Source organism: Mytilus californianus, unplaced genomic scaffold (genome assembly GCF_021869535.1).
Source record: "Mytilus californianus isolate M0D057914Y unplaced genomic scaffold, xbMytCali1.0.p SCAF_1, whole genome shotgun sequence".
NCBI classification, from domain to species: Eukaryota; Metazoa; Mollusca; class Bivalvia; order Mytilida; family Mytilidae; genus Mytilus; species Mytilus californianus.
This window is the reverse complement of record NW_026262581.1, coordinates 5,664,954-5,689,923: the sequence shown is the minus strand read 5'-3', so window position 1 is coordinate 5,689,923 and position 24,970 is coordinate 5,664,954. Positions and strand designations below refer to the sequence as shown.

Here is a 24,970-nt window from a genome sequence, read left to right as displayed (position 1 = left end):
TTCATTATGTTTTGATGGAAGAGCGTCGACAGCATAATCCCCGTCGAAGTTTCCAGAAATGTCGTAAGAGGTCCTAACTCAGAAACTATAAGTCGTAGGGATTTAGTGTTTTCATCATTGGACTCGTTGAAATTTGAACTTAATAAAGGTAATAAACCTTTGTCAAACTGGAAGTAGTTTTTCTTCCGAAAAATACCAAACACCCATATACTTGGATTTAAGGGGGACATGTACATAAGCTATCAATTTAAACCAAAAAGGCAATTCCGGTTTTCAAAAGTCACTTCCGATTGACAAAAGGTACCTTACAGCCAAATATTTTTCGATTCAACCAGTGTGATTTCACTCTTCGTATTTACTTTATGCGTTTTAAAGACTCATTTCTTGTATAATGTATATAATTTTTATAGTAAGTGAAAAGTTGAATTTACCTGTAAATATCGTCCATATAAACACTCAATTTACACTGATTCAGTAGTTGCAATCAGCTATGTCAAACATACACTTATGTCCGACTTCTATTTTTATTCTGTCATGTATAATTCAATTAACAAGTCTTTTAACGTAAAAAAATAGTAACGAAAGTTAAAGTTGTGTATCTGAAAGAACCATTAAATTCAAGATACAACTTTGTTCTTGTTTAACAAAAAGGACCTGTTTCTGTATTGTTATGAATTACAATTTGTGACTAAAATCAGCAAAGACCCAACGAAACAACATCTGATACAAAAATTTAATAACACTTTTAGATATTTGGATGATATATTGTCTCTCAATAATGACGACTTCAGTATATACACTAAAAAGATTTATCCTGCTAAACTGACTTTAAATAAGACTAATACTAACAATGAACACTGCCCTTTCCTGGATCTTGATATATATATCTTTAAAGGGAAGCTCAATACCAAAATGTACGATAAAACAGATGATTTTTCATTTCCTATTGTTAACTATCCATTTTAAGATGGTGACGTTCCCTTGTCATCATCTTATGGTGTTTATATATCTCAAATTATTCGATTCGCTTGTGTATGCAACAACTTATTTGATTTTAACGAAAGAACTCTCTGTATTACAGAAAAAATATTACACCAGGGTTTTCGATATCGCAAACTAGTCAAAACATTTACTAAATTTTATCATCGGTACAAGGACATCATTCGTAAATATAAATCAACATGCAGACATCTTATACGTTCCGGTATTTCACATCCAATCTTTTATGGTAATATTCTATACAAAGCACAAATATGTCGCCATTCACCTCAAAAGCTAACCAAACCTTTAAACAGACTTATCCAGAAGGGATATAGTTACGATACTGTTGTCAGGTCATTAAAGATGGCATATTTTGGAAGTAATATTGATTCACTCATAGGGTCTTTGCATCGTAAATAAACACATTTATTCTAAAACCAGTTGTTGGCATGACTCGGGTTATGTTCTTCTCATATATTTTATGATGGTATGATACTAAATCCCTAACGGGGGGATTGTGCTTGATTTTCATATGATGAAGACATAATCTTTCAATTAGTTTAATTGAGGTCCGGAACTTGCATGTCAGTAACTGCTAGTAGTCCTTTGTTAATTTATGTATCATTGTCATTTTGCTTAGTTTCTTCTGTTACCTATTCTGACATCGGACTCGGACTTCTTTTAAACTGAGTTTTACTGTGCGTATTGCTGTGTGTTTGTTTATTCTACATTGGCTAGAGGTATAGGGGCAGGGTTGAGATCTCACAAAACATGTTTAACCCCGCCGCATTTTTGCGCCTGTCCCAAGTCAGGAGCCTCTGGCCTTTGTTAGTCTTGTATGTTTTCTTAATTTTAGTTCATTTATATGTTTCAGAGTTTAGTGTGACGTCCATTTTCACTGAACTAGTACACATTTTTGTTCAGGGGCCAGATGAAGCCCGCATCCGGGTGCGGGATTTTCTCGCTTTGTTGAAGACCCATTTGTGGCCTTCGGCTGTTTTCTGCTCTTTGGTCGGGTTGTTGTCTCCTTGACACATTTCCCATTTTCATTCTCAATTTTATTTTAGATCCAGCCAATTTGATATTGTTCATAATATTAAAACGAATTGAAACGAATTCGAACTTGGCTTACAAATAAATAATATGATGAATGATGTCAAGGCGTCTGGCACCTGTTCATAAACGCTTTGGTTTCCGTATAAAATCTTGTGAGCAATTAACAATATCTTTACTAAACTGAAATTTGTGTAACAATTTTGTTTCCGGATGTTATCTTACGAACTATATGTTGAACTTTCACAAAAACCTGGTGTTATAATGCAATACGGGGTGAAGAAGACCCCACTATTGAATTACAGGTTATAAGTTCAAAAGTCACGCTCATAGCAGGTGTTTATAGAATGACAAAAACTTGATTTCAAGATGTAATCTTTTGAACCACATGTCCGACTTCTACCAACTTGGTTTGATTATTCGCTATAAATGATTGTGATGCCATAAGGTCAAAATGGTGCAATTGGTGGACTGAAATTTTGGTAAAATTTGGCTTACATGTTATACATTTTAACCTTAAATTGACCAGCAGGTCAAAGGCCTATGTCACAACACTATTTTCCATCATTATATTCGTCACCAAACATCAATTCAAATCCATAAATATCGCAACTCAACTCATGGTGTAAATTTTGGTTTTTCAAGATACACATTTTGAAAAAATATTTTGTTAAATATAAAACCTTTTTCATAAAAGAAACAAAAATGCTATTGCATACATTTGTATTGTCTAATGCAAGACATTGGTATCTAATTTTGTCACAAAGCTTGAAAGATATTGCAATCAACTTTAAAAAAAATCCACTTCTAAAACTATGTGGAATACCTAACACATTTCGTTCCTAAGTTGTGCTGTTAAACAACTGTCCCAGGTATGGGAGGGTTTAGCGCTTGCAACCATTTTCAAACCGCCACATGTTGCATGTGCCTTTCACAAGTCAGGAACCTGTAATTCAGTGGTTGTCGTTGGTTGCTGTTTATCATATTTGCTTTTTTCGATTTTTGTTTTCCACATAATCAGGCCGTTTGTTTTCTGGTTTGAATTGATTAACATTTTACAATGTCGGTGCCTTTTATAGATTACTATACGGTATGGGTCTTGCTCAAGGTCGTACAGTGACATATAGTTGTTTAAATACACGTCATTCGGTCTCTGGTGGATAGTTATCTCATTAGCACATCTTCTAATACATATGATTTCATTGCCAGTGTGACCTGATGGAATTGTGGTTAAAGTGAAGTGAACGATATTGGTAAATATTTATAAGTTCTCTATTGGTGGATGACCTAATATCTAGACTATTCAAATTGATATAGAATCAAATACTTTTTGTGTGTGAAAATGCTTTTGAGTCAATACATGCTTGCTATCCATATAAAGAGTATCAGATAAGTGAGACAACTCTCCATCCAAGTCACAATTTGTAAAAGTAAACCATTATAGGTCAAAGTACGGCCTTCAACACCGAACAGCAAGCTATAAAGGGCCACGAAAATGACTAGTGTAAAACCATTCAAACAGGAAAACCAATCTATATAGAAAACGAGAAACGAGAAACACTTATGAACCACATCAACAAACTACAACCACTGAACATCAGGGTCCTGACTTAGGACAGGCGCAAACAAATGCAGCGGGTTTAAACGTTTTAATAGGCGCCAACCTTCACCCTAACATGAAACAATAGTGTAATACACAACATAGAAAGACATACTATAAAATATCAATTGCAATGGCTTAACTCAATCAAAAGACATATTAACAAAAACAAGTGAACATACACTGAACGAATAAATTTGATCTATGACACAATGTAAATACAAAATTAATAAAAACAAGGTGGTTAGATTTAAAACAATATCACAAAGACAGCCATAACCTTGGACAAAATGCCGCCAAATAAAATAACGTACACAGATAAATAAAAATAATTTTGTTGTTAGGTATACATGGAGTACGGAAATATTTTTTACAAAATAAATACTTTTGTTGTTCATAGTACGATAACAGAAGTGAAAATTTATCGTCATACTAAACACTTATCAAACGTGGTAAATATTAAAAATAGTGAGACGATATATAAAACTAAATAAGTAAACATTAAATAACAAAAATACATTACAAATTGTATCAACAGGTCAAATAACACGAAAGTACGATTTGAAAATACCGCAGTTACTGAAAGCTAGTTAAAAGCCAAAAACAATTAATAATAAAAAATCATGCAACAGAGACTAATATCAACTAAAACACATCCCAGGGATTTAGTGTTTTAACGTCATGGACAGTCAAAGAAGACATGACTTGTGCAATGCCAAAATAAAAGTGTCGACAGGCAGTAGGATAGTTAGGAGTTAACCTTTTAATAAATATGTATAATGTTATATATAGATAGAGTAATCTCTATATAGAAAATGAACGTGGTTGTGTATTTATACATCCCAAAAAAAACGTTTGAAAAGAATACAAATTTAGTTATGTTTTAATTTGCTGATGACAAAAATCGATATTGGTGCAAAGTAAACTATATTCAAACATCTAATTACAACATTGGTAAGATAACCTTTACTAATAAGATTGTTTAAAGGTTCGATGAGTTTACACGGATCCGCGCTTTTAGTACAATATTACCGTAAAATTTAGGATGTGAAATACCGTTTTTAATCAGTTTTCTACAGGTACAGCCAAATTTACTAATCAAATCTTAGTATCTAGCATACTTACAATCCTATTAGACTTTAATTCCACTTCATTGATATTATGTTAATCATTGTCAGAATTTGTAAACATGTTTTTATATAATTGTCATGCGAAAGGTGATAGGTAGTAAATTTGGAATTGCTATAAAAATCTCCAAACTAAGCTTTCATACATTTTTTTTCTTTAAAAAGTCTTCTATATTCATAAGAAGCGGACGGTTTGATTTAATTAGTTATCAAAAGTACCAGGCTTATAATTTAATACGCCAGACGCGCGGTTTCGTCTACATAAAACCCATCAGTGACGCTCAGATCAAAATAGTTAGAAAGCCAAACAAGTAAAACATGTTATATTCAGTAAAATATGTGTGAAATTACAATACATTGTTGTTCCATGGGAGATAATCTAAAATCATTGATCTTTTGAAATATTGATCTTATCTCCCTTTAAAACATCAAGAGAACACATTTAAGCATGTGCCTTTCACAAGTCAGGAACCTGTAATTCAGTGGTTGTCGTTGGTTGCTGTTTATCATATTTGCTTTTTTCGATTTTTGTTTTCCACATAATCAGGCCGTTTGTTTTCTGGTTTGAATTGATTAACATTTTACAATGTCGGTGCCTTTTATAGATTACTATACGGTATGGGTCTTGCTCAAGGTCGTACAGTGACATATAGTTGTTTAAATACACGTCATTCGGTCTCTGGTGGATAGTTATCTCATTAGCACATCTTCTAATACATATGATTTCATTGCCATTGTGACCTGATGGAATTGTGCTTAAAGTGAAGTGAACGATATTGGTAAATATTTATAAGTTCTCTATTGGTGGATGACCTAATATCTAGACTATTCAAATTGATATAGAATCAAATACTTTTTGTGTGTGAAAATGCTTTTGAGTCAATACATGCTTGCTATCCATATAAAGAGTATCAGATAAGTGAGACAACTCTCCATCCAAGTCACAATTTGTAAAAGTAAACCATTATAGGTCAAAGTACGGCCTTCAACACCGAACAGCAAGCTATAAAGGGCCACGTTGATATTATGTTAATCATTGTCAGAATTTGTAAACATGTTTTTATATAATTGTCATGCGAAAGGTGATAGGTAGTAAATTTGGAATTGCTATAAAAATCTCCAAACTAAGCTTTCATACATTTTTTTTCTTTAAAAAGTCTTCTATATTCATAAGAAGCGGACAGTTTGATTTAATTAGTTATCAAAAGTACCAGGCTTATAATTTAATACGCCAGACGCGCGGTTCGTCTACATAAAACCCATCAGTGACGCTCAGATCAAAATAGTTAGAAAGCCAAACAAGTAAAACATGTTATATTCAGTAAAATATGTGTGAAATTACAATACATTGTTGTTCCATGGGAGATAATCTAAAATCATTGATCTTTTGAAATATTGATCTTATCTCCCTTTAAAACATCAAGAGAACACATTTAAGCTTAAATATAAAAATAAGAAAATGTGGTATAATTGCCAACGAGACAACTCTCCACTAGAGACCAACTGACACAGAAATTAAAAACTATAGGTCACCGTACAGCCTTCAACAATGAGCAAAACCCATACCACATAGTCAGCTATAAAAAGCCACGAAATGACGAATGTAAAACAATTCAAACGAAAATACTAACGTAATTCACCGAGTCTTTAAGAGATTAATTTAAAGAAAGCTTTGTAGCATGCATAAATAAACACCATATTAGAAGAAATAATTCAAAAACTTAAATTTGGACATTTTTGTAGCAATTCAAAAATTACTACCTATCACATTTCGAATGATAATACGTATGAAATTCATCAAGTAAATTTCTTAACACCAATGAAGTAGAGTTAAAGTCTAATAGGATTGTAGATATGCCGTATATTTTTGGATTATTATTGGCTATTTCACATATTTGAAACGAAAATGATTACATTCTATTTGTTCATTTTTGTTTTATAAATATAGTATGATTTCATCTGTTTTACTACATTATTTTACAAATGTTTATTCGCAAATTCCTATGCGAGTAAATCGTGATGTGTCTAGAATTAGGCTTCTTGCTAGAAATTTCCGTAACATACTTCATATATACTTAATATATGCTCTTTGGTGGGGTGGATGTCTCTTTGACACATTTCCCATTTCAATTCTCAATTTAATTTGAAATTAGTTCGAATATGTCTTATTTTGTAAACACAGATAATATTCAGATGCCTGATAACTCAAAAGCAGACGTGTTGTGTTATATTTGTATTTTTCTAACCAATTAATTGTGATCTTAGATTTATTAATGCATCGTTGAACATGATAAAATGGTTATTTAAACTCACTTACAATACCTTCTAATTAAGAAAAGGCTTTAATTTTAAAAAGACATTAACACAATAGTTTAAGTTATAGATACAATGGATAAGCGTTGATTCATGAAAAACAAACCATTCGCCCTGCGGTGCTCATGGTTTCTTTTTCAAGAATCAACGCTTATCCATTGTATCTATATAACATAACTGCGAGTACTCTCAGATCTGTACTTAGTGTCTTTTTGTTGTGGGGATGTATAAGTACCCTGCCGCGTGCACTATGTGTTTTTGTTACTTGTTTTTGTGCTTTTGTATCCATCTGGTGAGTTAAGACTATTCAAATGATTTTTATAGTTTGTTCATATGTTGTACTTTTACACCACTGTCCCAGGTTAGGGGAAGGGTTGGACGCCCGCTAACATGTTTAACCCCGCCACATTCTGCATGTGCCTGTCCCAAGTCAGGAGCCTGTAATTCAGTGGTTGTCGTTTGTTGCTGTATATCATATTTGATACGGTAACCTATAGTTGTTAATTTCTGTGTCATTTGGTCTCTTGTGGAGAGTTGTCTCATTGGAAATCATACCACATCTTCTTATTTTTATATTAGGATATCAAGCCGCAATTTCATTATGTTTTCTTGGAAGAGCGTTGACAGCATAATCCCCGTCGAAGTTTCCAGAAATGGCTTAATTGGCCCTAACTCAGAAACTATAAGTCGTAGGGATCTAGTGTTTTCATCATTGGACTCCGCGAAATGTGAACTTAAATAAAGGTAATAAACCTTTGTCAAAATGGAAGTAGCTTTTCTTCTGAACAATACCAAACACCCATATACTTGGATTTAATGGGGGACATAAGCTATCAATTTAAACAAAAAAGGCAATTCCGGTTTTCAAAAGTCACTTCCGATTGACAAAAGGTAACTTACAGCCAAATATTTTTCGATTCAGCCAGTGTGATTTCACTCTTCGTATTTACCATATGCGTTAAGACACATTTCTTGTACAATGTATACAATTGATATAGTAAGTGAAATATTGAATTTACCTGTAAATATCGTCCATATAAACACTCAATTTACACTGATTCGGTAGTTGCATTCAACTATGTCAAACATACATCTATTTATATTCTGTCATGTATAATTTAACTAACAAGTTTTTTAACTTAAAAAAAATAGTAAGTTAATTTTGTGTAGTTGAAAGGAATACAACTTTGTTTTTGTTTAACAAATAAGATCCAACCAATTTGATATTGTACATAATATCAAAACGAAACAAAGTCGAACTCGGTTTACCCATAAATAATATGATGAATGATGTCCAGGCGTCTGGCACCTGTTCATCAACGCTTTGGTTTCCGTACAAAATCTTGTGAGCAATTAACAATATATAGACTGAAATTTGTGTAACAATTTTGTTTCCGGATGTTATCTTACAAACCATATGTTAAACTTTCATAAAAACTTGGGTGTTATAGTGCGCTATGGGATGAAGAAGACCCCACTATTGAATTAGAGGTTATAAGTTCAAAGGTCACAGTAATAGCAGCTATTTATAGAATGACAAAAACTTGATTTCAAGATGTAATCTTTTGAACCATATGTCCGATTTTTACCAATTTGGTTTGATTATTCCCTATGAATGATTGTGATGCCATAAGGTCAAAATGGTACAATTGGTGGACTGAAAATGGGATAAATTTGGTTTACATATTACACATTTTTAACCTTAAGTTGGCCAGTGGGCTAAAGGCCTAGGTCACAACACTATTTTCCATCATTATATTCGTCACCAAACATCAATACAAATCCATAAATATCGCATCTCAACTCATTGTGTAATTTTTGGTTTTTCAAGATCCAAATTTTGAAAAAAATATTTTGTTTTATGTAAAACCTTTTTCATAACAGAAAAAAAATGCTATTGCATACATTTGTATTGTCTAATGCAAGACATTGGTATCTAATTTTGTCACAAAGCTTGAAAGATATTGTAATCAACTTTAATAAATCCACTTCTTAAACTATGTAGAATACCAAACATTTTTTGTTCCTAAGTTGTGCTGTTATACAACTGTCCCAGGTATTGGGAGGGTTTAGCGCTTGCAACCATTTTCAAACCGCCACATGTTGCATGTGCCTTTCACAAGTTAGGAACCTGTACTTCAGTGGTTGTCGTTGGTTGCTGTTTATCATATTTGCTTTTTTCGGTTTTTAGTTTTCCACCTAATCGGGCCGTTTGTTTTCTGGTTTGAATTGATATAACATTTTGCAATGTCGGTGCATTTTATAGATTACTATACGGTATGGGTTTTTTCTCATTGTTTAAGGTCGTACAGTGACCTTTAGTTGTTTAAATACATGTCATTCGGTCTCTCGTGGATAGTTATCTCATTTGCACATCTTCTAATACATATTTTGACAGCCATGTTCATGATTTCATTGCCATTGTGACCTGGTGGACTTGTGCTTAAAGTGAAGTGAACGATATTGGTAAATAGTTATAATATAAATAAGAAGATGTGGTATGAGTGCCAATAAGACAACTATCCACCCAAGTCACAATGTGTAAAAAGTAAGCAATTATATGTCAAAGTACGGCATTCAACACGGAGCGTTGGCTCACACCGAACAGCAAGCTATAAAGGTCCCCAAACAGACTAGTGTAAACAATTCAAACATGAAAACCAACGGTCTAATCTATATAAAAAACGAGAAACGAGAAACACTTATGAACCACACCAACAAACGACAACCTCTGAACAACAGGCTCCTGACTTAGGACAGGTGCATAAAATGCTGCGAGTTTAAACGTTGCGCCAACCTTCATCCTAACCTGAAACAGTGGTATAACATTACAACATAAAAAGACACAAAATAAAATATCAATTGAAATGACTTAACTCGATCAAAAAGACAATACACAAAAACAAATAAAAATATACACTGAACGAATAAGTTTGATCTATGACACAATATAAATAAAAAAGATGTTTCAATGTCAATAAGGCAACTTTAACCTAGGACAAAATGGCGTTAAATAAAGTAACGTACACAGGTAAATTTAAATATAATAATTTTGTTGTTAGGAGTACAGAAACATTTTTTACAAAATATATTTGTTATTCATAGTACGAGTACAGAAGTGAAAATTGTTTTCGTCATACTAAATACTTATCAAAGGTGGTACATAGTAAGACTAGATATAACACAAAATAAGTAAACATTGAATACAGAAGTGCATTACAAATTATGTCAACAGGTCAAATTAACACGAAAGTACGATTTGAGAGTACTCGCAGTTACTGAAAGCTAGTGAAAAGCCAAAAACAATTAAGAATACAGAATCATGCATCAGAGACTAAAATCAATTAAAACACATCCCAGGCAGGGATTTAGTGTTTTAACGCCATGGACAGTCAAAGAAGACATGACTTGTGCAATGCCAAAATAAAAAGTGACGACAGGCAGTAGGATAGTTAGGATTTAACCTTATAATAAATATGTATGATGTTATGTACAGATAAAACAATTTCTAAATAGAAAATAAACGTGGATGTGTATATATACATCCCAAAAAACCATTCGAAAAGAATACAAATTTAGTTATGTTTTAATTTGTTGATGACAAAATCGATGTTAGTGCCAATGAAAACAATATTCAAAGATCTTATTACAATATTACTAAGATAACCTTTACAAATAAGTTTGTGTAAATGTTCGATAAGTTTACACGGATCACATAGTGATTTCCGCGCTTTTAGTACAATATTACCGTAAAATTTAGGATGTGAAATACCATTTTTAATAAGTTTTCTACAGGTACAGCCAAATTTACTAATCAAATCTTTGAATCTATGAAAGAATTTAGTAAATGTTTTAAGTAATTTATGGTAACGAAATCCCTGACTTAATAATTTACCAGTGATACATTGATTACGTTCGTTAAAATCTATGACATCACTACACACACGGGCATAACGAACGAGTTGGGATATATAAACCCCGTATGAAGGAGCCAAAGGAACATCGCCGTCTAGAAAGGAAAATTAACAATAGGGAATGAAAAATCGTCTCTTTTGTTGTAAATATGTGTATGGAGTTTCCCTTTAGAAATTGAAATGTCTAAATCTAGAAAAAGGACAACTACTGCTGTTTATGTTAGATTTATTTAAAGTAAGTTCCTTTGGGTAAATTTCGGTAGTATATTTAGAGAATTCTGGATTATTTAATGAAAAGATATCATCAAGATAACGGTAGGTATTGTTGAATGTGTCAACTTAATATAACAATGACATGTCTTTACTGATTTTGGCCATAAACTGTGATTCATAGCTATATAGGAATAAATCTGCTATTAAAGGGGCGCAGTTAGTGCCTATAGGATTACCTACTACCTGTCAATACACTTTATCGCCGAAACGTACATATATGTTGTCCAGGAGAAAATTTAAAGCTTCAACCATATCTTCACATTTCCAGTAAGTGTATCTAGCATACTTTCCTTTTTCGTTACAGAAAAAGGCTTTAAAGAGTTACAGCAAATAAATTTGCAATGAGATTTTTTAAAAGACCATTTAATCAAATATGAAAACCTTTTCTTGATAAGATTGTGTGGAAGTGAAGTGTAGAGAGTAGAAAAAGCATAAATGTCAACAGAATTAAAAGGACCATCAAAAGCACGTATTTTATCTAAAACCTCTAAAGAATTTTTAACACTCCCAAAATAATTAATACCATTATTTTCATAAACTTTATTACAAAAGTTAATAACAACTTCTTTGATAGTAGTAAGGGAGGTAGTTAGAAGTACTGACAGATTAGTAGTAGAACACTTACTAGATGCGGAGATGAAACGAAATTTAAATGGTTGTTTGTGTAATTTAGGTAACCAGTACATAGTCGGGACTTTCAAATGTTCGGAAGAGGCTTTAAGCTGGGTAGTGGAAGTGATATGCTTGTTTACAATTTGACTCTCTGTGGAGCGTACGGACCTGAATGTAGAAGAATTGATAATTTCGTTTTGGAGAACTTCCGTGTAGTGTATGTGTCACACCACCACTGCATTATTGGCTGCTTTGTCTGCCGGTACGAACGCAAACCGCTTTGCGAGTACTTGGAGTTTATTTTTTATTCTAGAAATGGGTATATCATGAACCCTATTATTAATTTCAGAATTGTTTTCAAAATGAGATAAACGAATATCAACAGTATTCATAATTTTATTCAAATAACTGTCTAGAGATTTTTTATCAGATTTTTCGCGTTTACACCAATTTTTACAGTAGGGAGATAAGTTATCTATTGGTGGATGACTGTTCAAATTGATATAGAGTCAAATTAGTTTTGTGTGTGAAAATGTTTTTGAGGGAATACATGCATGATATCAATATAAAGAGTATCAGATAAGTTGTGCCCTGTATGTACCAGCTAGACAGGTTCTTTACTGTGACTTGACTGGAAGTGTTGCTCTCCACTTATTGCAGTTTACTAGAAATCCAAGCATACTTACAAGCCTATTAGACTTTAATTCCTCTTCCTTGATATTATGTAAATCATTGTCAGAATTTGTATACATGATTTTATATAATTGTCATGCGAAAAGTGATAGGTAGTAATTTTTGAATTGCTATAAAAAACTCCAAACTTTTCTTTCATACAATTTTTTCTTTACAATAAAAAGTCTTCTATATTCACAAGAAGCAGACATCAGCTTGATTTAAAACATGTTATATTCAGTAAAATAGATGTGAAATTAAAATACAATGTTGATAGGTTTCCATGGGAGATAATCTAAAATCATTGATCTTTTAAAATATTGATCTTATCTTCCTTTAAAACATCAAGAGAACATATTTAAGCTTAAATATAAAAATAAGAAGATGTGGTATAATTGCCAACGAGACAACTCTCCACAAGAGACAAAATGACACAGAAATTTACAACTATAGGTCACTGTACGGACTTCAACAATGAGCAAAACCCATACCGCATAGTCAGCTATAAAAGGCCCCGAAATGAGAAATGTAAAACAATTCAAACGAAAAAACTAACATATTTCTCCAAGTATTTTTGAGATTAATTTAAAGAAAACTGTGTAGAATGCATAGATAAACATCATTTTAGAATAAATAATTCAATAACATAAATTTGGACATTTTTGTAGCAATTCAAAAATTACTACCTATCACCTTTCGAATGACAATTTCAATAATGATACGTATGACTGTGGTTTTCTACAGCAGTTTGTTGAAATTTCTGACCAGTTGATCAGTTTGGTTTGATAAAACAAATTGTAATTTGGTCAGAATTTTGAATAAACTGCAATAGGTTGAGAGAAACACTCACAGTCAAGTCACAGTGCAGGGCTTTTTTTTAGTTTTGTTTTAATATACATAATGAGAAAGCAACATAAAACATCATCTAAAAAGTAGGATAGTATCAGAGTTTGATAATTACACGATGGTATACAGCAGTATTTATTTTACTTCTAATGAAATAAGTTTTTGAAGTTTTCTGGTAGTTTCAGATTGTCCACTTTAACATAACTAGGAATGTATAACACGTTTAATAGCAAAATCACTGTAAAATAATATAGTTTTCACTTCTAATATACCGATGTTATATAAATGCTTGAGTGAAAATGACAGTGAGTTTATGTTACTAATTTATTTATTCACTATTTGATTTATGTAAATATATGTCGGAAACCGTAAGAGATATAGACAATTTAATGATGAAATATGTTTTGGATATCAAGCCGCAATTTCATTATGTCTTGATGGAATAGCGTCGACAGACATAATCTCCGTCGAAGTTTCCAGGAATGTCGTAAGTGGCCCTAACTCAGAAACTATAATCCATAGGGATCTAGTGTTTTCATTTTTGGACTCCTTGAAATGTGAACTTAATAAAAATAATGAACCTTTGTCAAACTAGAAGTAGTTTTTTTCCGAACAATACCAAACACCCATATACTTCGATTTAAGGGGGAGGGGCATAAGCTATCAGTTTAAACCTAAAAGTCACTTCCGATTGACAAAAGGTACCTTACAGCCAAATATTTTTTCGACTTAGCCAATATGATTTCGCTATTCGGTTTACTTTATCCGTTTAGACTCATTTCTTAAAAAAAATTGAACAGAATCTTGTATAATGTATATAATTGATATAGTAAGTGAAAAATTGAATTTACCTGTTAATATCGTCCATATTAACACTCATTTTACACTGATTCAGTAGTTGCAACTAACTATGTGAAACATATACTTATTTCCGATTTCTATTTATTATTCTGTCATGTATAAATCAACTTACAAGTTGTTTTTTTTTAACTAAAAGAATTAGTAAGTAAATTTTGTGTATCTGAAAGGATCATTGAGGTAATTGTTGAAATGATATTGACCCATATTCAAGATATTACTTTTGTCTTGTAAAACTGACTAATTAGATCCTGCCAGTTTGATATTGTCCAGAATATTAAGATGAATTGAAACGAAGTCGAACTTGGCTTATACACATATGATACAATTAATGATGTTCGGGCGTTCGTCACCTGTTCGTCAACGTTTTGGATTAAAAATATCTTTAATAAACTGAAATTTGTGCAACAATTTTGTTTCCTATTATTATCTTACGAACCATATGTTCAACTTTTACCAAACTTGGTTTTATAATGCCATATCGGACGAAGAAGTAAACTAGAGGTTACTATATCAAAGGTCACGCTCACTGCAGCTATCAATAGAATGAAATTTCGGCAAAAATTCGATTTCAAGATGTTATCTTTCGAACCATATGTTCAATTTGTACCAACTCGGTTCGACTATTCCCTATGGGACGAAGAAGACTTTCAAAGACCATTAGGTCAAAAATGAAGGTCACAGATGCAATTGAAGGACTAAAATTGGGTCAAAATTTGGTTTACCTGTTATATCTTTTGAACAATAAGTCTGGTCTATAGTTCAAAGGACAAGGTCACAACACCATTTTCAATCATTTAACGCAAATTGTCTGCAGAATGTATAGTATTCATCACCAAACTTACAAAAAATAAGTAGCCGACTCAAAAATCCATAAATATGGCATCTCGAATCATGGTGTAATTTTGGGGATTTTCTAATACACATTTTCGAAAAATATTATTTTGTTTTACTTAAATAAGACATTTTCGATAACAGGATCAAAAGTTTTATTGCATTATTTTGTATTGTATAATACAAGACATTGATATCTTATTTTGTGAGAAAGCTTGAAAGTTATTACAGTCAAAAACTTAAAAAAATTCTGTTTCTAAAACTATGTAGAGGATGCTTTTGTGAAACACATTTTGGTCCTAAGTTGTATTGTCTCTACAACTACGACACAACAGAAACACAAAATTAAAATGTAACACACACAGAAACGAACTATAATGAGCCTGTAATTCAGTGGTTGTTGTTATTTGATGTTTTTCATATTTACTTTTTTGAATTATTGTTTTCCACATAAATCAGATCGTTTGTTTTCTCGTTTGTATTGATTTACATTTTGTCATGTTGGGGTCTTTTTATAGCTTATCATATGCTATGTGTTTACTTAATGGAGAAATTAGTACAGTTTTATTAAGTTGTTTAAACCTACATTGTTTGTTCTCTTGTGGATAGTTGTATCATTGGTAAGCATATCGCATCTTCTAATAATATAAACTGTACCATTTTCTTTTGCACCAGATGTGTATTTCGACAATAAATGTATCTTCAGTGATGAGCGAGGCCAAACTATTTGAAAATCCAGAACTTATTCAAACAATGAAGAGCTTATAAACCAAAAAGTATAGCCAAAGCCGGGCATGTAATTAGAGTTTTGCATGAGGGAGATACATTCCATAATGTTAAATAATTCATAAAATTTTGTAACAGTAAATTAAAATTTTAAAAAGTACTGACTACTGGGCTGGTAATACCCTCGGCGATTAACTGTCCACCAGCATAGGGATCGCCCCAGTGGTAGTATTAACATTTGTTGTACCAATTTTTCTGCAGCAAATAAGCATTTCGACAATAATTTTCTGTTCAGTAATGCTCGAAGCCAAACTATTTGAAAATCCAAATCCTAATTTATATTTTGACAGCCATGTTGATGATATTATTTTCACTGTGACCTTATTGATTTGGTAATTTAACGCAAATTGTCTGCAGATGTATAGTATTCATCACCAAACTTACAAAAATTTGTACCCGACTGAAAAATCCATAAATATCGCAAACCAATTAAAGTGAAGTACAAACATATCAATCATTTATATAACGACATATAATCTTTAGGGTTGTCGCTTATGGAGCAGGATCTGCTAACCTTCCGGAGCAGCTAAGATCACCCCAGACTTCTGGTTGGGTTCGTTTTGCTGCCTTTAGTTTTCTATGTTGTGATTTGCATACTGTTGTATGTCTTTCGGTCGTTTATTTTGTCTTTTGCCATGGCATTGTCAATATAAACACAAGGAGTTCTGGTATAATTGCTAATGTGACAACTTTAAACCAGAGTTCAAATGAAGTGGATGTAAGCAATTATAGGCAACCATACGGCCTTCAACAATGTGTAAAAACCAAACCATATAGTCGGCTTGAAAGGCCCCGACATTAAAAAGTATAAACAATTCAAACGAGAAAACGTACGGACTAATCTATAACAATACAATTTTCTAAAAAAAAAAATATTACAGACCTGAACAAACGATAAACACTGAACCACAGGCTCATGACATTTCTACCACGTATGCAGTGATCCTCTAGAAGAACAAACTTAACAAGCATTGTATAATGTGGTATAATATCGCTAGTACAAACGGAGGGACATTTTGGAAGAACACATACAGTATCCATATGTTACAATGGAGGGACACACAAACCTTTCTTTGACGTTGATGGATCAAAATTAATTACACATATACGTACCTACCATTTCATTAAAATGAAGAGTCATATTGGAAGTAAACACATGCCAACAACTTATAAAAAGAGAAACCTACCATCAATTAGAGACAACAGTAGTTATTCGATGTTCAAATCTCATAAATCCATTATGAAGATACAAATCGAGTTAAAAAAAATTTAGGGAAACGCACAAACCATAAAAGGAGCGAGACTGGATGCGTCGACATGTAAAGCGTCTCCTGATACGCATACATCACCCGCTATGCGAATCCAAACTCAGTCAAAATGTTATAATTCGGAATGTGACACGTCGCAAAATTTAAAGATTAGACGACTTTTCTGTTAACTTAAGATCTAAGAATGCGGAAACATGTCACTAGGAGTTGGGACACAGACACAACATATCGGTCAACCAATTCGTGATGGTGACCGTACAGCTTATGAAGTGTCGATTTCCGTCTTTTTTCCTCATAATTTTGTAGAATTTGTAATTTACTTTTCTAAAATTTCTTGTGCATAATTTAAAAAATTATTAAAAAACTTATGTTCCAACATCTCAGACAAAGAACTTAGATGAATTTGGCTTTTCTTATTTAGGTCCCTCTTTGGTCATATGTCTCCTACTGTTTCTACGTATTTATGCATTCCTGCCTGTGAACTATCTATGGTTGAGCGTTTCTGGTGTAGGTAAATCCCAAAAGCGCTGCGGAATCACGAAATTTTTAATGTGTTATTTTCATCTAGTAGCACTGGGTCGATACCACTACTTGTGAACTGATAGTTCCGAGGGTATCACCAGCTCGGTACTTAGGTTCCAAATCCCCCTCAGGCAAAGTTGACTTTGGTGGGTATAAACAATGTAGCTATTCTTGTTCGGTCCCTTTTTGTCATACAATTCCTAAAATTTATACAGCTTGATGAAGCTTAATTAAGTTGTTTAATTTTCAGTAGTTTTGATGTCAGAAGCTCTATCCTGTTAATAAATTCCGTATTGTGTGAACATGCATGAGCGTGACGTATAAATTGAGATATGTATGCGTAATTGTCCACTTTGGAATACCGACTGTCTGTTAGAGTTAAAGTTCATTTTCGAGGTAAAGTTCAAGTATATTTAAAGTTCAATTTAAGTTTTAAGTTCAACTTTAAGTTAACTTTTGAGGTATAAGATTAGAGTACATAATTGAATTAGAGTTAAAATTAGAGTACAATACAAAATACAGTTTGACTTTGAGTTGCAATACAAGTTAAATGTAGACCACTGGAATAAAATGTAAAATAAGACACTCGGTCTTCTGATGAATTTCACTGCGTAATATAGCGGTTGATATAGATGTTCATGTCAATAAATGTGTACTGCAAGGCCTTCTAGTTTCAGTTCCGTTAAATGCTGTGGTTGTTAGCTTTAAAAAAAGAGATAGAAATTCGGAAACCTTAATAGACTTAGTTGTGTTAGAGTCTTTGTGCAAACAGCTGGGTATATGAAACCACAAAATTTCCATTACACGTGCGAGTTAGCTTGATATATTGTATAGACACGTGTCTCTTGTTAAAGACTGTTACTTATATCTTTTTTTTTATGTCTTTAGGTTGATGTCTCATTGATGTATACCCCACATTTATTATTGATACTTACTCAACAGAAACATCATAGATGGTAGGACTACTTAGAGCTTTTAATTTGAAAATAACGAGCTTGATGAGTTGTCTGGAAATAAATAAATGGTTTTTATTTGTTATTTCCAGATACGAATCAACATATACAATGCAAATTAAGACCTGTACAAAGAATAAAAACACATGAAACATTCAAATCTGTAAAATATAACGAAAGGAAACCAGAAAATTTCAGTATTTTCTATATGTATTTCGCTGTAGTAAGCTGAACCTCGGAATTTGTAGATATATGGAGCTACGAGGAATGTATCTGAAATCCAATAACCAAAATTAATTAGGCCAATTAGTAGACACGTATAATGAACTGACAAAAACCGTGATCTGGAAGATGTTATTGTGTATTTTGTCATCTGCAAAATGTATACGGTTTGGAGATACATGACGATAATCGTAAAGATATCTGTTGTAATTAATAAACTTCGATACGGACGTAATTGTGTCATCAAGTGCAGAGTAAAATATCCCGTCGTTATTATAAAACTAAGAATGAACAGAACAGTACCGATTTCGAAAGAGGTTTTCTCTTTACACGGCCTACATTGATGTTGCACAGCATGGAAGCATATCACAAGAGCAAGTAGTAAAATAACATGTTCAAGTATTGTAGTTATAGCAAAACTGATCCAGAAAAAATCATTTCCTAAATTTCCATTTATTCTGAGTACATGAATCACTAGTACAGGTAAGCATACCATCCCGCTTATTAGTACAATACACAATGTTGCCCCTATCCTTCGTGCATCAGCGTCTGATCTACATGATATGCTACTTTGGCTTTTTAACAATGTTGTCATTTCTGACGCTTCAAACGATTCATTACTATCTTCTTCTTTATTACGTTGCTCATTCGATGTCTTCGGCCATATTCCAGACAAAAATATCAAGCTCAGTAGCGGGTACTCAGCGAGCATTGGTTCCGTAAAAGGTCTTGCATTTTGAAACAGTTGAATTATGGAAAATGATGAGTTACTTTCCGAGCATCGATATGTGGTGTTTTCCGCAGAATCTGTAGACAGATCGTGTTCCCAAGTAGCTTTATATGTCCAAGAGGAAATATTTGTCGCTACAATTATGATCAAAGCATAAAAGGTAAACAAAGATTTCACAAATGTATATTTACAAAAATGATAGATAAAACATGTTTGTACCAGATAAAATAAAAGACACGAAATATCATATAAAATGGCTACACCAAGACTATCGTTGATACGGACATACACCTTGCATTTGATAAGGGCAGCTATCTTAAGGATACGATATACTACGCATCCCAGAAAAAACAAACATAAAAATTTCAACTTAAGGGATTTGCTTTTATCGTGAGATTCAATGTCTAAGATACATCTTTTTCTTATGTGTTCTCGTATACCGACTGAGATACAAGACACAATTCCAAGGCAGCTCAATAAAATCAGAAGTGGTCGGGAGATATCAGGTGCTGTTTTGCTTTTTTGCTGATATGAATTGCAAATGTACATTATTTCAGCTAGAATGACTACTAAACTGGTGAGCATGATTAGTCCAGCGATACTCCCATCATGGGAAATGTAATTATAGTGCATTTCCTTCTTGAAGTTCCCCGCTGTCAATGGAAGAATAAACATCGCTTTACACCAGTCTTTTGCTTTACTCATTCTGATTATATATTCACAACCTGAAAAAATACAGTGTATACAGATATATATGTATATATATATAGTGTAAGGTACTCAAAGCAATTTTGCTCAGGTTAAAAAGATTTGATCAATTCACCTTACGTTCACCCTAGTCCGACCTGAGCAATTTTGGTTTCAATATCTATCAATTTTTAAAACAGCTCTTGGTAAGAAGAAATTGGACATCAACCAAGACAAACTTCGTATAACAGCTTGATGACTTTAATTGTAATGCATTTAAATATATTACCGTTACAATATAATAGTATTTTTTCAGAGATATTTGAATTCCTTTTGTATCTGATATGTACTATTTGGGGGTAGAACCTGTCAATTACCACGGCCGCATTCAAAATTATTGCCGTAACACCTATAGTTTTACATTTGTTTCACCGTTTTGGAGCATTCCTTCGATTAAAACAAACGGTTATTTTTGCCTATCTTATAGGGCACGTATCTTTTTTTCATAGACTTGGTCAATAATATGGTAAGGTATCATATTGCTCATTTTGAAAGTTGATAGCTGCTGTTTGTACAAGAATATGTCTCCAGAATCAATTCAATTGTCAGATATTCGTTAATGAGTTACCAAATGAACTTAAAAAACACTTTACTAATTAAGTGCGTTCGTGGCGTTTTCTTGATTTACTTTCATCAGGAACGCTCAAATCCAACCATTTGAAAACCAAGTATGTATAGAAAGAGAAGCCAATGATACCAAAGGGGCATTCAAACTCATTTCAAAAATAAACTGACGACACCATGGCTAAAAAGGAAAAAGACCAACAGACAAACAACAGTACACAAAACACAACATAGAAAACTAAAGACTGAGCAACACGAACTCCACCAAAAAATGGGTGTGATCTCAGGTGCTCCGGAAGAGTAAGCAATTCCTGCTCCACATGTGGCACCCGTATTGTTGCTCAGGTAAGTACAAAAACGGTGATAAGTCTAATTTGGTAGGTCACATTCGGGGAAGAGGAGAGACGGGATTGTAGTTACGACAATTGGAACATATCCGTCGTCATCTGTGAAACAGATATTCCATAATGGTCAACCATCTCGTGATGGGGTCCATAAAATTTACGAAGGGACGATTTCTACTTCTCCACTTGGAACTCGCGGTTAAATAGCTTCCTTGTGAGCGGTAAACCTTTTTTAAGGAAATCATGATAGGAAATACAAGCTCTGGAATATCAACTGGGAGACATATACTCCGTGTGCAGGCGCTGCTGGAATGTTGCTACATAAAAATGGAAAGTTCACAATTGGGAAGCTGAAAGCATCTCTTTTGTCGTAAAGATTTGTTTTCAACCGACCCTAATTGTCAATTTCTAGATGTAAGTCAAGATATGAGACAGACTTAACTGTATCTGTTGTATCCTTTATCTCAAGTTCGATGGGATAGATGCGTTCACTATAGTCACCACACTTTGAATTATTTAGCTAGAGAACATCATCTTTATAGCGAAAAGTGAAGTTAAAGGATTTGTACTTGCATGAGAAGAGGAGCACAGTTGGTTCCCATGGGAATGCCGATTCTTTGTTGAAAAACACGTACCCAAACGTAACAAATATTATGTCAATCAACAAATCAAGCATCTAGAAAATGTCAGTTTCATAGGATTTTTTTTTGTTTTTGAATCAGAGTGAAATTTTTACAATGTACGATTTATCTCTCCCGAAGACATGATACTTGAAACTACGTTGGCCACTCTTTTTTATGAAAATAAGCAGGACCAATTAAGACTTGAACACGTGAAAAGCTTTATGACCAAGAGTGAGCTGACAAATAGCCCTATTCATCTAAGGTCAACTTTACCTGAGAGAGTTGGAATCTTGATTCTGGATAATTTTTTAATCTATCAACAACAAAATAACACAATAACACGTATGAAAGGCATCTACTTTTTTTCAATTCATAAAAACTACATGTAAATCACTCGAATTTCAGAAAAGTAAAGAATAAATTGAATTCTTTGTTGATGGCAGATCTCTGTGACCGCTAACTGTTTGTTGTCCATTATTGCACTTTATGTTGATGGTAGATCTCTGTGTCCACTAACTGTATGTTGTCCATTATTGCACTTTATGTTGATGGTAGATCTCTTTGTCCACTAACTGTATATTGTCAATTATTGCACTTTATGTTGATGGAAGATCTCTGTGACCGCTAACTGTATGTTGTCCATTATTGCACTTTATGTCGATGGCAGATCTCTGTGTCCACTGAATTTATTATTTTCATTATTGAATTCAATGTTGATGACAAAGCTGTGCATTTATTAACAACGTATCTGCCTCGGGTGATATCGAGCTTTAAATATGGCATAAAACGCCGTCTGTTGATCTGTAGATGTCTTCACCGATCGAATTGTGTTTTTTATTGTTTTTGACGTAGAGTCTTATGTAGACGAAACGTGCGTCCGTCATACAAAATTATAAGCCTGGTATCTTAAATGAGTTTTTTCTATATGATTTTCGATACTATTTACTATTTCGGAGTATAAACACTACCTGTTAGTATCAAACTCGGACTGGACTGGCAATATAAGTTTTCTCTTGATATTGCCCGTTTGAGTTGTAAACGTTAATAAAAAAAATGTTGTTATTGTTGAAATAGAAAAACAATGTCGAATTAACTTGACAAAAACATTTCCTTATTGTTTAAATATGAATTGTACATTGTAAACCTATTGTAAACAAGGAAATTTTAGAACAATTATGATTAATTAAAAGTTCCTCAATTTAAAACAGTTTCGTTCAGAGGCAGGCGGAAAAATAATCAAAATATGTTATGTTGAGTATTCATTCGATTATAAAACAATAATGATGCAGACATCATATTAGTATAAACCGTCTGTGTGGACTATTGGTAGGTTATCAAGCTCATCTTGAGCGCGGGAAGGCGTTGGTAAAATCTCCGGTCGGGTTTAAACTTCTCCGTCAAGCAAAAGACATCTAGGAGTAGGAGAAAAGACTAGTAGGTTCGAGTATAATAATGTGTACGGTATAGTTGTGTGTCTCTTTGAGGACTGTTATTTACCATAACAGTTAGCAGCACGCTAATAACCATGTTAAGAATGTCAATCTTATACCAAGACGTATGGCCAATTTTTCCTGTTTTTATTTCACAGGATCAAGTTCGAACGTTTTTAAGAGTCCATATACCTTTTTTGAAATAGTTTCAACAATTTTACATAAATCGATAATATCTCATTATTCAGTTCAGTGCTACATTTGACTGTTAAAGATAATGTTGATATAATATTAAAAATTTTACATATTTTTGTAAGATATTGGTTTTATGAGAGCTTTAGCCAAAATACATTAATTTTTACTTTCCTTCCAATAGAGTTTTTACTTTGGCTAAAGAATGTTCTTCTCATTATAGATAGATACTCAAACTGCAGTTTTCAGTTTAGGTATTTGATATTTCGATGATATTCTAACGCGTGTTTGAAATAAATTTAAAATGAAATATTTTATGCCAACTTACTTTGTATTTAATATGTTTCTATCTTCACATTAGGTCCAAAGAATATCGTGCAAGTTTTGATGCTGAAAATGAAGATATTTACTTGAAACATTTCCTTATCAGTTATTATTGATTCTTTTGATAAAAAAAACTTCCTTGGTTAGGGTCTGGATGGGGTTGCAGACTAGAAAATATTGGGCACAAAATAGGGGAGTAGAGAAAAACGGGGGGAAAAAGAACAGAAAAATAATGGGGTGCTAAAACATTAGGAATAAAGAACAATGGACAAACAAATAACGAATAGAGAATAATGGCATGAAAAATTAAAGAATACAGAAATGTAGACTCCGTCCAAACCTTTATTACTAAGCACAATAACTAATAATTTATGCAATAATACAGCTTTGCTACACATCAATCGGATGCATTTAGTTTTTCACAATGAAGTAGAAAACCATCACAACTCAGATACTGCCCGAAATACTACCATATCTTTGTGCGCATGTGCACCTTTGAAAGACTAACCATATGATTAAAAATAGCGATCCCATAATCATACCCCACGGTTTACAGTGTCTTCGACCTTATAAAAAAGTTAAAGAGCTAGATTTTATCGTTATGGAATATAAGTGTCATGGATATATTCAAACACTTTCCCCAACTACAATTCTTTCCTCTCTTCCTCCATTGTGACATCACCGAATTTATTCTTACCATGAGCAACATGACGGGTGCCACATGTGAAGCAGGCTCTGTTTTCCTTTCGGAGCAAATGAGATCACCCCCGGTGTTAGGTGGGATTCGTGTTGTTCTAGTTTTCTATGGAGTGTTTTAACTTGTGGACTTGCTTGTCTTTTCGTCGGTTTCTCTTTGACTTATGAGTTTTAAATGTCATTTTGGTATCTTCATCTTTTTTTAAAGCTGACTTACAATCACTAACAACTAGTCAATGAATAAACAGTAGTTTAACGATGTTCAAATCTCATATATCAATAAAGAAAATACAATTGAAGGTAAAAATCAAAAACTGAGGGTATCGCATCAACTCCAAAAGAATCGAGACCGGTGCGTCGACGCGGTAAACGTCTCTTCCGTCATGCGATTCAACACTCGGAAAAAATTTCACAATCAGGAGTAGTGCATAATCTGAACATAATTTACAGATCAAACGACTATTCTTGTAAGTAAAGAACTTAGCA

The 24,970-nt window shown here is 33.0% G+C and overlaps 2 protein-coding genes across 3 annotated transcripts in view; both read right to left on the bottom strand.

Annotated features, from left to right (window-relative positions):
- LOC127698383 (uncharacterized) overlaps positions 1–8,149 on the bottom strand; it is a 33,015-nt gene extending 24,866 nt beyond the window's left edge. The window contains exon 1 of one of the 2 annotated variants that reach the window (XM_052201820.1): positions 8,094–8,149. The gene's annotated coding sequence lies outside the window, so the exon portion shown is untranslated. Of the gene's footprint in view, positions 1–431; positions 472–8,093 lie in introns of those variants that run through there. The other variant, XM_052201829.1, reaches the window with a different exon arrangement.
- A 10,467-nt stretch (positions 8,150–18,616) lies between these two features.
- LOC127698176 (uncharacterized) lies at positions 18,617–23,887 on the bottom strand. Its single transcript, XM_052201531.1, has 2 exons — positions 23,793–23,887; positions 18,617–20,289 (listed from the first exon to the last, which is right to left on the bottom strand). Exon 2 carries the CDS (start codon positions 20,267–20,269, stop codon positions 18,731–18,733), a length of 1,539 nt encoding a protein of 512 aa, XP_052057491.1. The 5' UTR covers positions 20,270–20,289; positions 23,793–23,887; the 3' UTR covers positions 18,617–18,730.
- Positions 23,888–24,970: the final 1,083 nt, after the last annotated feature.

Coding starts and splice junctions, on each gene's coding strand:
- LOC127698176 (XM_052201531.1), bottom strand. CDS start 20,269: ATGAGTAAAGCAAAAGACTGGTGTAAAGCGATGTTTATTCTTCCATTG.